Source organism: Elephas maximus, chromosome 11, assembly GCF_024166365.1.
Source record: "Elephas maximus indicus isolate mEleMax1 chromosome 11, mEleMax1 primary haplotype, whole genome shotgun sequence".
Classification (NCBI taxonomy): domain Eukaryota; kingdom Metazoa; phylum Chordata; class Mammalia; order Proboscidea; family Elephantidae; genus Elephas; species Elephas maximus.
The window spans coordinates 108,614,226-108,626,362 of record NC_064829.1 but is presented as its reverse complement, the minus strand read 5'-3'; the positions used below and the strand labels follow the sequence as shown (position 1 = coordinate 108,626,362).

Below are 12,137 nucleotides of genomic sequence, written 5' to 3'. Positions count from 1 at the left end.
ACGCTGCCTACTCTGCTCCTTTCTGAGCCACCCAATGTGAATTAGGTTGGGGAAGACCTGAGACATGCCAAGGAAGGCCACTAGCTGCCACCAAGTCAGTCCCAACTCATGGTGATCCTGTCTGTGTGTGTCAGAGTGGAACTGTACTCCAGAGAGTTTTCAGTGGTTGATTTTTGGGAAGTAGATTGTCAGACCTTTCTTCCTAGTGCTTCTCACTGGTCTTTAATCTCTCAACATTTGGGTTAGCATGTTAACTGTTCGTACTACACAAGGACTTCAGCCAGAGAAGGTAGCTTACCTTTATCGGCCTGAGAGTCTTCCACTAAAGAAGGGCTCTCAGAGGTCCTAGACCAGAGGTAGCACAATGGAAGGGGAGGCCAATTCATCAGAGTACTGTGCTGAGTGACCCCTACTGCCCCCGTGTGGCCTGAGCCAGCACTGCAACTACGCCAGAAGGCGTTCTACTGGGTTACACCCTCCCCACTCACAGTGGAGGACTGCCTATTGGCGTCTCCTACTTGGGGAGACACACCCTGTGTGGAGTGATGACTACTTGGGGTGGGAGGGTCAGGAAGCCTCTGAAGGAAGTGGCATCTAACCTGGGACCAGAGCTTAGGTTCCAGCCATATGCAATAGCAAGGGACAGCTTAGGGGGGACAGCTTTTGACTATTGGGTCACTATGTTTTCAGGATCCCTGTTTGAACTTGATCCTGTTAGGGCAGTGCTGGCAAACTGGCTTCACCTTGCGTGTTACTGATTGGTAGTACCTCACTGGAGCAGGTGATAAATGAAAATACACCTGACTGCAAGAACTAGAGTCCCTTGATGGATTAGTGATGCCTGCCCTAGGCAGAGCTGCAGGGTCACGGCAGGGTTGAAGATCAGACAGTACCTAGATGGGCTCAGCTACAAAGCAGAAGGCGGGAGACTGCAGAGCAAGAATTTAATGTGTGGGAAGGCAGGCTGGTTAGGGTGTGGGCTCCGCCAGGGGAACGCTCTGGCCCTGGTCTTGGGCCAGCAGGCGCAGAAGCAGGGAGTGCAGGGCCCGGCAGACAGGTGTGTAGCCCAGGCGGCTCAGGTGCAGATAATCATACATGTCATGGTGGCTTATGGTACCATCCGAGTGCACAAACCCAGGGTCGGCATCCAGGAAGTGGGCACGTGGGTGGCCAACCAACGCAGCCCGCACCAGCTCGTTCACCTGTAGGTTCTTCTCCCGGAGGGGGTTGGGGTGCTGGCCCCGTGGGAGCAGGCCCTGAGGAGGAGGCATAGGAGTTCCAAGGAGACGTCCTACTAGCATCTGGGTATCCTGCTCTCTCTGCCAACTCTTCCCCACCTCCCACCAGGAAGTTCCCAGCTGCAGACTACCCTAGGGTGGTAGGGGGGCGGGTACAGAATTCTTCCTGATACCATGTTTCCCAGCCTCCATTCAGCAAGAACCTCCTAGGTGCCCACTTCTTTGCAAGTACCACTCATAAAAATGTTGACATCTAGGTGAGATGACCATCCTCCTTCAGAGGAGAAAAGCGTGCCTGCTAGAAGTGATGGAGTATAGATTCATCCCAGGAATGTGTGAGAACTTTCAGTTATTCAAGTGGTATTTTTTTAGCACTCCCAGAGTCTCTGGCAGTCCCTTGGGCAAAAGGGACTAACTGGTCCCTGAACCTGTCATCAAGCACAGCGCTCTGATGGGTGTGGCTAGCTTTACCATGAGATTTTGCCTGAAAGCTAGTGCTCTGTGACATGCTGCCTGGAACCACGCCAGCTATGATTACATCTGAGGGGGTCCCAAACCATTTCTGTTCTTCCTTTTCCACCCTCCCAGCCTCTCACCAGCACTACGACCCGGGCCTGGGGCTGCCGCTGGTTCACCAGCTGCACGATGGCCTTGATGCCGCCAGTCACCTGCTCTGCTGTGTGCCCGTGGTTGTTGGTGCCCACCCAGACCACCACAATCTGTGGAAAAAGGGGGCGTGAAGGGGACATGAGGCCGCAGTGAGGGGGCAGGCTAAGGATGCTCTAGCCCCCCACCCAAGCCCCACTCACCTTGGGCCGAATGTGTTCAAGCTCCCCATTCTCCAGCCGCCACAGCACGTGCTGTGTGCTGTCACCGCCAATGCCAAAGTTTAGTGCATGCAGAGGAGAGAAGAGCTCCCGCCAGATCTGTGGGCATGAAGTGGTGTGGACACAGAGCACTGTCAACATGGACTACTAACCTCTGTCCAGGTGTTAACCAAATGCTATTATGAGAGAGCCCTGCTTTATGGAGCAATCTGGATAAATCTCATCTTGAACAAACACCATTATGGCCGAACCTCCCTTTATGGAAACCTACAAGAGACTCAGAAACCCTGATGGCATAGTGGTTAAGAGCTATGGTTGCTAACCTAAAAGGTGGACAGTTCGAATCCATCAGGTGCTCCTTGGAAACTATGGGGCAGTTCTATTCCATCCTAGAGAATCGCTATCAATGGCAACGGGTTTGGTTTCTTTGGATTATTATAGTCTCGCTGTCGCCAAACCCCTTAGAGGCAAGACTAACCTTGTGGAAACCCATTCTGCTTGAACCATGCATTGAACCAAGAGCGTTACAGTTCAACCCAGGTTGAATCTGGCTTAGTGGAAAGATAGTACGGTTGAGCCCCGCTTTGTGGAGAGCTATTACAGGTGAACTTCGCTTTGTGGAAAGCCACTATAATTAAGCCTAGCTTGGTGCTTTTTGAGCTTGGTGCAAACTCATTAGGGCTGTGTACTATTTTAAGCAAACAATAAAGAGCCTCACCGTAGGCAATCTTCTTCCAGGAAATCTTATTCTAAGTCTCACTATAAACAACCCAGCCTGACAAAGCCAGAGTACACATTACCTTCTGAGTAAAATGCTCCACCTTACACCGAGATTCTCGGTGTCCGGCGCTACCTGAGGCAATTTCGGGCACCCTACACCCCGCCTGGCTTGGGTCCAGGTGTGTCAGTGTGGCCACAAGGCATGGGTGGGGCAGAAGGTGGACAGGCCTCACCTCGCACTGGTGCATTAGCTGGACCAAAGAGTCTCCGATGAAGACGACTTCGGGTTCCTTATCTTTGCTGTCGGCCACAAACCGATGGTGCTGCAGGGACGCACGAGGGAGTGTCCATGGCACAAGCGCTCCTGGACCCGCCCCGCCCCGCCCCGCTGCTTTAGGCAGCACCACCCCCACCTGTCCTCAGTTTCCTAATCGTGTAGTGAGACCTGCACGAACCAGCCGCCCTCCTGGGGCCCCCCACCCCGGACTCCTGAGTATCGCAGGGCGAGGTCACTCACCAGGGACATCCAGCGCCCGTCGCCCTGCACGTCCTGCACCGGTGTGGGCTTGCTGGCTGGGTTCTCACCTGCACTCATCTCGGCGCCGCGGCTCCCGCAGACTGAGCGAGAGAGGTACGCCCGGGAGCGCTCCCGAAGGAGGTGGCAGCGCCACGCCCACCCCCACTCCTCAGGCAACAATGGACTGTGCCGACTCCAGTAGTCACGCGGAGGGCTCTGGCAGACCCAGGACCCCGCCTCTTCTGCAGGGGCGGGAACTTCGTTTAGGAGGAGGGGTGGAATTGAGAACCCTCGCTTCCCCTACGGCGGCCCTGCAGTGAGCTCGCCTGGCGCTGGCGCTTTCCGCCCGGGCCACTCGCTCACCCGCGACAGCGGCGGCTAGCGCAACCGGGCACGGGAGGGGGGAGGGGGCGAGACCATCCAGCACCTGTGGCAGGGGGTTGGAGGGAGAAACCACCTCACTGGCCTCCTGCGGAAGGGCGAGACGCCTGGGAAGCTGAGAGTGGGCGGGAAAAATCTATCGCCCGTCCATTGGTGGAAGGAACCATTTGCGCGGGGGGGGAGAGTGCGGAAGGGACCACCTACAGTGAGGGGGTGTTCCCCATTCATGTGGTGGGGGGAGGAAAGCGAGTGGACGACTCCATTCTTGTATCCGTGGAGGGGGTGGGTATGAGAGGACGCTCCCATTTTCTGCTGGTATGGAAAAAGAACATGGCAAATGAAAGATTAGAGGTTCAGTTCTAAGGAGATGGTATAAAGCAGAGCCAGGACTTTAGTGAGCCTATCTGCTCCTGAGTCTCCCCTGCTCAAAAACACCAACTTTTTGTGGCATAAAATCTGAACTCCTTGTCTTTACTCAAGGCACTACAGGCCCAGCACAGAGCTAAGAAGGAGGTGCAGAAAGAGAAAGGAAATTAGAGACGCCTGCGGGGCCCAGGTTCAGCCTGGCGTCCCTCCCGCAGCTCATCTTGCAGATCTGTGGCCTCGCTCCCCTTCCTAAATCCACAGGCTAACCGACAACGTCAGTTGGGCCTGACTGGGCTCTGAAACCCAGATCCACAGCCAAGGTCCCCTAGGGTCGCCCCCATCTCAAATTAATCTTAGACTTCAGTGTCTTCCTAGTTTCCCTGTTCTCAGGGACCTGGTGGGGGTCTTCACACCCCTCTTAACATCCTGGTCATTTTCTTGCTGTGTCACTCCCGGATAGAACCTTCAAATCTATTCATTTCTTCTAGGCAGGGTGATGCTGGAACATAGAGATGAATTTATTTATTGTATGTTCTGCCTCAGTCCATTAAAATCTGACCCCTATGAGGGCAGAGATTTCGGTCCCTTGGTTCCTGGAACAGGGGGCAGTACCTGCTGAGTGAATATTAAATGAATAGGTCAAGGGGTTGGGGTGGGGATGTAGCTTCCTCGAAGAAGTAGTATCTGAGCTAGACTTTGAAAGGTAATGAAGACTGACAAGCAGAAAAGACACACAGGTAATATAGCTTATTAGGGAATGAGTAATACCCTGGAATGGCTTGATTTTAAAGTCTGAGGGGAAAGGTGTACCCAGAAAAGTTGGAAAGGTAGAGGGGCAGTTCCTGAAGCAAAGCTTACTGAGAAGCAAAACTTAGAGGTATTCATTTATTCAGAAGGCACGATTTCAAGTTAGACGTACTGGCTCATTTAATCCTTATAACAACCCTCATGAGGGAGGTACTATCATCAACCCCATTCTACAGTTAAGGAACTGAGGCTCTGGGTGGTTAAAATTTTTTCCAAGATCATACAGCTCAAATGTGCCAGTTCGGACGTTTGAACCTAGACAGTCTGGCTCCAGAACCTAGGATACTAAATTGACTCTCTAGGGATGAATTCTGAACTGGGGCCAAGCCCTCGGAATGTGGCTACTGCTTGGGGACTGACTGGGCACACGGTTACCTCTTTGAACCCTTTCACCTCGCCTCATTTCCAACTCCAGACACAAAACCGGCCGAAGGCTGTCTAAACCAATCAGTTTTTCAGGAGGGGGTGGGCCAAATGGACCTCACAGCCAATTGGTGGACGGGAGATGCCTAAAGACAAATGAGAGAGGTTTCTGAAAGTGAGGCTGAGAGGGGCGGGGCTATAACCGGCACTCTGGGCCCCCGGCCTCGCCCCGGGCCTCGCGCCTCTTTCGGACAGGGTAGCTGCGCATGCGTATGGTGCCCTTGAGGCCCAGTGGTGTGAAGCCCGGAAGAATACAAGGCGGCTTGGCGAGCTGGGGTCACGGGAGAAAAGAAGCCATTGCGCCTTCATCCACGTGGGGTGGGAGGAGGCTGGGTTCGTTGAGGCAGGAGAAGTAGAGGTGCACCTCCCCATCCTGCCACCACCAACCATACCTCTCCCCCTCCGTACTCTCCCCCTCCGCCCTCACCACTTCCCTACCTCAACTCCCCCACCCTGCCTGTGTCCTACCCTAGTCTCCTCCTTATGACCAGGCCTCTGTTCTGATCGCTCCTGTGCCCCTTTCTGCCCTCCCCACGTTTTCTCAAACTGCAACATCTCCGCTTGGCTGCTCTCTATGTTCTCCTTCTCTACTATCCCTTTCCACCTTCTGCATTCTCTTGAACCTCGCCCGGTTTCTCTTCTGTCCACAATCCCTTCCCGGGCCCACAAATCCCTCTCCTGTGTCATGATCCCTTCCCTATCCCCAGTCTTTTTCTTATTTCCACATGTTCCCATTACCGACAACCTTTTCTCTTCTCTGACATTCTTCCCCTTATCCATGAGTCCCTTGGCCTCTCTTTACCCCCTCGTTCCTTCCCTGGTCTCCAAGCCTTTTTTAATCCTCCATTCCGGCTCTGTTTCCTGGACTCCTCCTTCGTAAATCCCATGTTCGTTCATGCTTCCCCTCGCGCCATATTTTGTTTTGACTTGTCTTCTCTAGTCCTAATTGCTCGTATTTGCCCAATAACCCAGGCCTTGTGTCTTCAGCCTCTCCCTTAATCCCCATTCCTCCCAACTGTGTCCCTGTACCTCCCTTTTGCTCTCTGTCTGCTCTCTTTCTCTTGTCCGTGTAAATAGTACCTTCTCCTTACCCCGAATCATCTTCCCTTCTCACTCCTCAGTTTTAGGTCCTTGGTTTATCTGCATGCTGATGACTTCCTTGTCTTTACCTACCAGGACACCATGGACCCTCAGGGGCCAGCTCCCCAGCCTTTACAGCAGCCTGAGAAACCTCGTCGTGTCCGCCGTCGGAAGACAAGGCGGGAGCGTAATGAGGCCCTGGTGGGCAGCCGCCGACCAATGGCCCATCAGGATCCTCTAGTGGCCAGCCGGGAGGCAGCTGTGACCCATCGGAAGCCACCCGTGGCTCTCCGGAATCCTATGGCCCCTGCTGCTCCCAAGCTCGTGGTCATAACCCAAGGCCGGCTGAGCCGGGAGCACTGGGGTCTCTTCAACCACGAGGTTAAATCACTGAACGTGGCACGACTGCTTAGCAGTAGGGTCTTGGAGCCAGATACCCCCTCACTTCCTACCAGGCCCTCCCCAAGCCTGGGCAGTGCCCAGGCACTAGCCCCGCAGTCAAGGGGCAAGGAGAACCAGTTGCCTGGAGGCTCGGGCCCAGGCCCGCCCAGTGCCCCAGAGCTCCCCGGCGTGGGTCAGCTGCTGCAGGAGCTGCAGTGCCAGCTGATTCTGCCACAGACCTTCTCCAGGAGGAACCTGGTGCAAGAGGCCAGGGACACCATCGTGGGCACCTTACAAGCCTGCCATGGTTGTGTGCCCGACCTTGCCCTGGTGCTTCGTGCTTGCCAGCCACCCTTGCCAGGTGAACCCACCTCCTGCCCTCTGCTCTTCCTTTCCACTCACCTGCTCTAGCTCAGCTGTCCCCCATGCTTCTTTTCTCTGTGCCAGGAACCAAGCCCAGGGACCCTGAGAGACGAAGGATGACACCCTCCTGGATCAACAGCCCTGAGCAGGCCCCAGTAGAGGGGCGGCAAAGGAGGCGACGGGGGGCAAAGGAGCTCACCTTCACCATGGCTCACACCTCCAGCACTCCCACTGCACACAGGGCAAGCCTGACACCACCAAGGGCCCCCTGGCCACCCCCCTTGCCCTCATTACCTTCACCTTCCGGGGCAGCCTGGGGTCCCCCAACAGCCTTTGACCTGCTGAAAAGCATCTGGCTGGTAGCTACGCCGCCCACTCCCCGGCCCTGGGGGATTGGCCCTCTGCAGCCCCTGCCTCGGCCACCATCTCCTTTGTTGCCCAGAACCTCAGCCCTAGACTGGAGCCCCAGCCCCCCTGCCTCACTGCCCAGCCTCTCCTGGGTGGTAGCCCAAAGCAGTCCCGAGGCCTGGTCCTTTCCACCCATGAGACTGTACTGAGAGGATTGAGGCTAAGGGCTAGGGGCAGCAATCCCAAACTCCCAATCATCTCAATAAAGTACCTTTTTCATGGCCTTCTTGATTTTCAGTGAGTGGCTGGCAGGGAACAAGAGAAGCAGCTTTCCCCAGCTCTTGAGTTCTGGGTTCAAAAGGGAAGGGAAGGTGCTGTCACTTGGAACTTTGCTAGTGCCCATGGGGCTATGGGGAGTGAGGTGGGGAAGGACCTAGGGCTTCAGTCAGTTTGACACACACATACGCATTTAGGCCACCTATGTACCAGTCTCTGAACTCTGGCGATGCTGGGGCCCCAGAATGAGTCAGACCTAGGCCCTGCCCTCATGAGATTCTGAGTCCAGTGATGAGCACAGAAACCCTGGTGATTGTACCTGGAAGAGAGAGAGGTGCAAGGCCTGGGGCACCCTGAGGAAGGGAGTGATGACCCTGCCCCAGGGATGGGTGAGGTCGTCGCAGGAGCTGACACAGATGGTGTGTTTTTGATGATTTGTAGGAGCTTTTTTTGCTAGTAGAATAGGAAAAGAACATTTCGGGCAAGGGGAACAGTATATGTAACCAAACCAAACCCAGTGCCGTCGAGTCGATTCTGACTCATAGCAACTCTATAGGACAGAGTAGAGCTGCCCCATACAGTTTCCAAGGAGCACCTGGCGGATTTGAACTGCTGGCCCTTTGGTTAGCGGCCGTAGCACTTAACCACTACACCACCAGGGTTTCCAGAATATGTAAAAAGGCCTAAAAACCAAAGTCCGCTGGTGTCGAGTCAATTCCAACACATAGCAATCCTATAGGAGAAAGGAGAACTGCCCCGTAGGCTTTCCAAGGAGCAGATGGTGGATTCAAATTGCCCACCTTTCAGTTAGCAGCTGAGCTCTTAACCTCCACCACCAGGGCTCCCTGTAAGGCCTGGAGGACAGCAAATAGTACATGTGGGACCCTTCTGGCTCTTCCCATAAATCTAGGCTATACTAGGACCTAGAGTGAGTCACATCTGAGCCCTGCCCTTCTGAGGGGCTCATGGTCTGGTGGGGCATCGGGAACAGAGTGTGCAGGATCTGGGCAGGAATGGAAAAGGAGAAAAACCCACAGACTGAATCTGGCCCACAGATTTCTTTGGGCCACAGTATATTTTAAAATGAAATGGAACCCATAAACATCGATGTCCTAGGCATTAGTGAGCTGAAATGGACTGGTATTGGCCATTTTGAATTGGACAATCATATAGTCTACTATGCTGGGAATAACAACTCAAATAGGAATGGTGTTGCATCATCGTCAAAAAGAAAGTTTCAAGATCTATCCTGAAGTACAACGCTGTCAGTGATAGGATAGTATCCATATGCCTACAAGGAAGATCAGTTAATACGACTATTATTCAAATTTACACACCAACCACTAGGGCCAAAGATGAAGAAACAGAAGATTTTTATCAGCTGCTGGAGTCTGAAATTGATCGAACATGCAATCAAGGTGCATTGATAATTACTGGCGATTGGAATGCGAAAGTTGGAAACGAAGAAGGATCAGTAGTTAGAAAATATGGCCTTGGTGATAAAAACAATGCTGGAGATCGAATGATAGAATTTTGTGAGACCAACAACTTCATTACAAAAACCTTATTTCACCAACATAAATGGTGACTATACACATGGACCTCGCCAGATGGAACACACAGAAATCAAACTGACTACATCTGTGGAAAGAGACGATGGAAAAGCTCAATATCATCATTCACAACAAGGCCAGGGGCTGACTGTGGAACAGACCATCAATTGCTCATTTGCAAGTTCAAGCTGAAACTGAAGAAAACCAGAGCAAGTGCACGAGAGCCAAAATATGACCTTGAGTATATCCCACCTGAATTTTAATAGATTTGATGCATTGAACACTAGTGACCGAAGACCAGACGAGTTGTGGAATGACATCAAGGACATCATCCATGAAGAAAGCAAGAGGTCACTGAAAAGAAAGAAAAGACCAAGATGGATGTCAGAGGAGACTCTAAAACTTGCTCTCGAACGTTGAGCAACTAAAGCAAAAGGAAGAATTGATGAAGTAAAAGAATTGAAAAGAAGATTTCAAATGGCTCTCGAGAAGACAAAGTAAAGTATTATAATGACATGTGCAAAGAGCTGGAGATGGAAAACCAAAAGGGAAGAACATGCATGGCGTTTCTCAAGCTGAAAGAACTGAAGAAAAAATTCAAGCCTCGAGTTACAATAGTGAAAGATTCTATGGGGAAAATATTAAACGACGCAGGAAGCATCAAAAGAAGATGGAAGGAATACACAGAGTCATTATACCAAAAAGAATTAGTCGATGTTCAACCATTTCAAGAGGTGGCATATGATCAGGAACCAATGGTAATGAAGGAAGAAGTCCAAGCTGCTCTGAAGGCATTGGCGAAAAACAAGGCTCCAGGAATTGATGGAATATCAATTGAGATGTTTCAACAAACAGATGCAGCGCTGGAGGTGCTCACTCGTCTATGCCAAGAAACATGGAAGACAGCTTCCTGGCCAACTGACTGGAAGAGATCCATATTTATGTCTATTCCCAAGAAAGGTGATCCAACTGAATGTGGAAATTATAGAACAATATAATTAATATCACACGCAAACAAAATTTTGCTGAAGATCATTCAAAAATGGCTGCAGCAGTATATTGACAAGGAACTGCCAGAAATTCAGGCTGGCTTCAGAAGAGGACGTGGAACCAGGGATATCATTGCTGATGTCAGATGGATCCTGGCTGAAAGCAGAGAATACCAGAAGGATGTTTACCTGTGTTTCATTGACTATGCAAAGGCATTTGACTGTGTGGATCATAACAAATTATGGATAACATTGTGAAGAATGGGAATTCCAGAACACTTAATTGTGCTCATGAGGAACCTTTACATAGATCAAGAGGCAATTGTTTGGAGAGAACAAGGGGACACTGATTGGTTTAAAATCAGGAAAGGTGTGCGTCAGGGTTGTATTCTTTCACCATGTCTATTCAATCTGTATGCTGAGCAAATAATCCGAGAAGCTGGACTATATGAAGAAAAACGGGGCATCAGAGTTGGAGGAAGACTCATTAACAACCTGCATTATGCAGATGAGACAACCTTGCTTGCTGAAAGTGAAGAGGACCTGAAGCACTTACTAATGAAGATCAAAGACCACAGCCTTCAATATGGATTGCACCTCAACATAAAGAAAACAAAAATCCTCATAACTGGACCAATGAGCAACATCATGATAAATGGAAAAAAGATTGAAGTTGTCAAGGATTTCATTTTAGTTGGATCCACAATCAACAGCCATGGAAGCAGTCAAGAAATCAAAAGATGCATTGCGTTTGGGTAAATCCGCAGCAAACCACTCACCCAAAGGAGCTCTTTAAAGTGTTGAAGAGCAAAGATGTCACCCTGAAGACCAAGGTGCGCCTGACCCAAGCCATGGTATTTTCAGTCGCGTCATATGCATGTGAAAGCTGGACAACGAATAAGGAAGACCGAAGAAGAGTTGACATCTTTGAATTGTGGTGTTGGAGAATATTGAATATACCATGGACTGCCAAAAGAACAAACAAATCTGTCTTAGAAGTACAACCAGAATACTCCTTAGAAGCAAGGATGGCGAGACTGCGTCTTACATGCTTTGGACATGTCATCAGGAGGGATCAGTCCCTGGAGAAGGACATCATGCTTGGCAGAGTACAGGGTCAGCAGAAAAGAGGAAGACCCTCAACGAGGTGGACTGACCCAGTGGCTGCAACAATGAGCTCAAGCATAACAAGCACTGTAAGGATGGCTCAGGACCGGACAGTGTTTCCTTCTGTTGTGCATAGGGTCGCTATGAGTCGGAACTGACTCGAGGGCACCTGACAACAAAAACAACATATTTAAAAAAGTTTAATCAGTTGCCTACTGTTACCAGACAGTTTGCTTTTTTAAATATTGTATTTCTGGTTCTCTCAAAAAAAAAAAAAAAAAAAAAAACAGCTCAGGCAGCAGATCTACAATCCAAAGTGGCAACAAGTGGCCCTAGCCAAGCGGCGCAGCCCCGTTTTCATGGGGCCCAAGCTCTCCAATGAGAGTGTTTTGCTCGCTTATATTTTCTGCTTGCCCCATGGCTTAGAAATATATATATTTTTTAATGATATTTTGAGCAGCAGTGAAGGGGGAAGGATGAAGCTAGAGATGTTTATTGGGGTTTGGTCAGGAAAATCAAGCTGAGAGGCTTGGACTATACTCTGTAAAGGCTTTCCAGGGCTCCCCATTGCCCACTGGGAAATGAGAGGATCCATAGGGCAGGAACTGAAAGACTGCTTCTGTACTGGCATGGAGGAACTGGGCCAGGAGATCACAGAGCTGAGTGTCTGGGCCAAGGTCATATGGTGAGAAGGTGGAAACGTGGAGATTTGAACTCAGGCAACTTATTTCCGAATCCATGCTCCTGGGCTTCTCACAGTG

At 51.1% G+C, this 12,137-nt stretch overlaps 2 protein-coding genes and 1 long non-coding RNA gene across 3 annotated transcripts; 1 reads left to right on the top strand and 2 right to left on the bottom strand.

The window, feature by feature from the left end:
- Positions 1–904: 904 nt before the first annotated feature.
- On the bottom strand, positions 905–3,791 carry PAFAH1B3 (platelet activating factor acetylhydrolase 1b catalytic subunit 3). Its single transcript, XM_049900820.1, has 5 exons — positions 3,303–3,791; positions 3,019–3,108; positions 2,048–2,164; positions 1,835–1,957; positions 905–1,256 (listed from the first exon to the last, which is right to left on the bottom strand). The coding sequence occupies exons 1-5, from the start codon at positions 3,378–3,380 to the stop codon at positions 969–971; spliced, it is 696 nt and encodes a 231-aa protein (XP_049756777.1). The 5' UTR covers positions 3,381–3,791; the 3' UTR covers positions 905–968.
- On the top strand, positions 3,344–7,728 carry PRR19 (proline rich 19). Its single transcript, XM_049900817.1, has 3 exons — positions 3,344–3,416; positions 6,456–7,101; positions 7,188–7,728. The coding sequence occupies exons 2-3, from the start codon at positions 6,462–6,464 to the stop codon at positions 7,658–7,660; spliced, it is 1,113 nt and encodes a 370-aa protein (XP_049756774.1). The 5' UTR covers positions 3,344–3,416; positions 6,456–6,461; the 3' UTR covers positions 7,661–7,728.
- LOC126085443 (uncharacterized) lies at positions 5,192–7,801 on the bottom strand. The gene is made up of 4 exons (XR_007519278.1): positions 7,723–7,801; positions 7,398–7,444; positions 7,143–7,205; positions 5,192–5,365 (listed from the first exon to the last, which is right to left on the bottom strand). It is a non-coding gene; the product is annotated as an uncharacterized LOC126085443 (long non-coding RNA).
- Positions 7,802–12,137: the final 4,336 nt, after the last annotated feature.

What these genes read in the sequence shown, in the direction of transcription:
- PAFAH1B3 (XM_049900820.1), bottom strand. Translation starts at nt 3,380, where the DNA reads ATGAGTGCAGGTGAGAACCCAGCCAGCAAGCCCACACCGGTGCAGGAC. An exon ending in AGCTAATGCACCAGTGCGAG is followed by an intron (nt 2,165 to 3,018) that starts GTGAGGCCTGTC and finishes TCATGCCCACAG; the next exon opens with ATCTGGCGGGAGCTCTTCTC. An exon ending in AGGCCCGGGTCGTAGTGCTG is followed by an intron (nt 1,257 to 1,834) that starts GTGAGAGGCTGG and finishes CCTCCTCCTCAG; the next exon opens with GGCCTGCTCCCACGGGGCCA.
- PRR19 (XM_049900817.1), top strand. Translation starts at nt 6,462, where the DNA reads ATGGACCCTCAGGGGCCAGCTCCCCAGCCTTTACAGCAGCCTGAGAAA. An exon ending in TTGCCAGCCACCCTTGCCAG is followed by an intron (nt 7,102 to 7,187) that starts GTGAACCCACCT and finishes TCTCTGTGCCAG; the next exon opens with GAACCAAGCCCAGGGACCCT.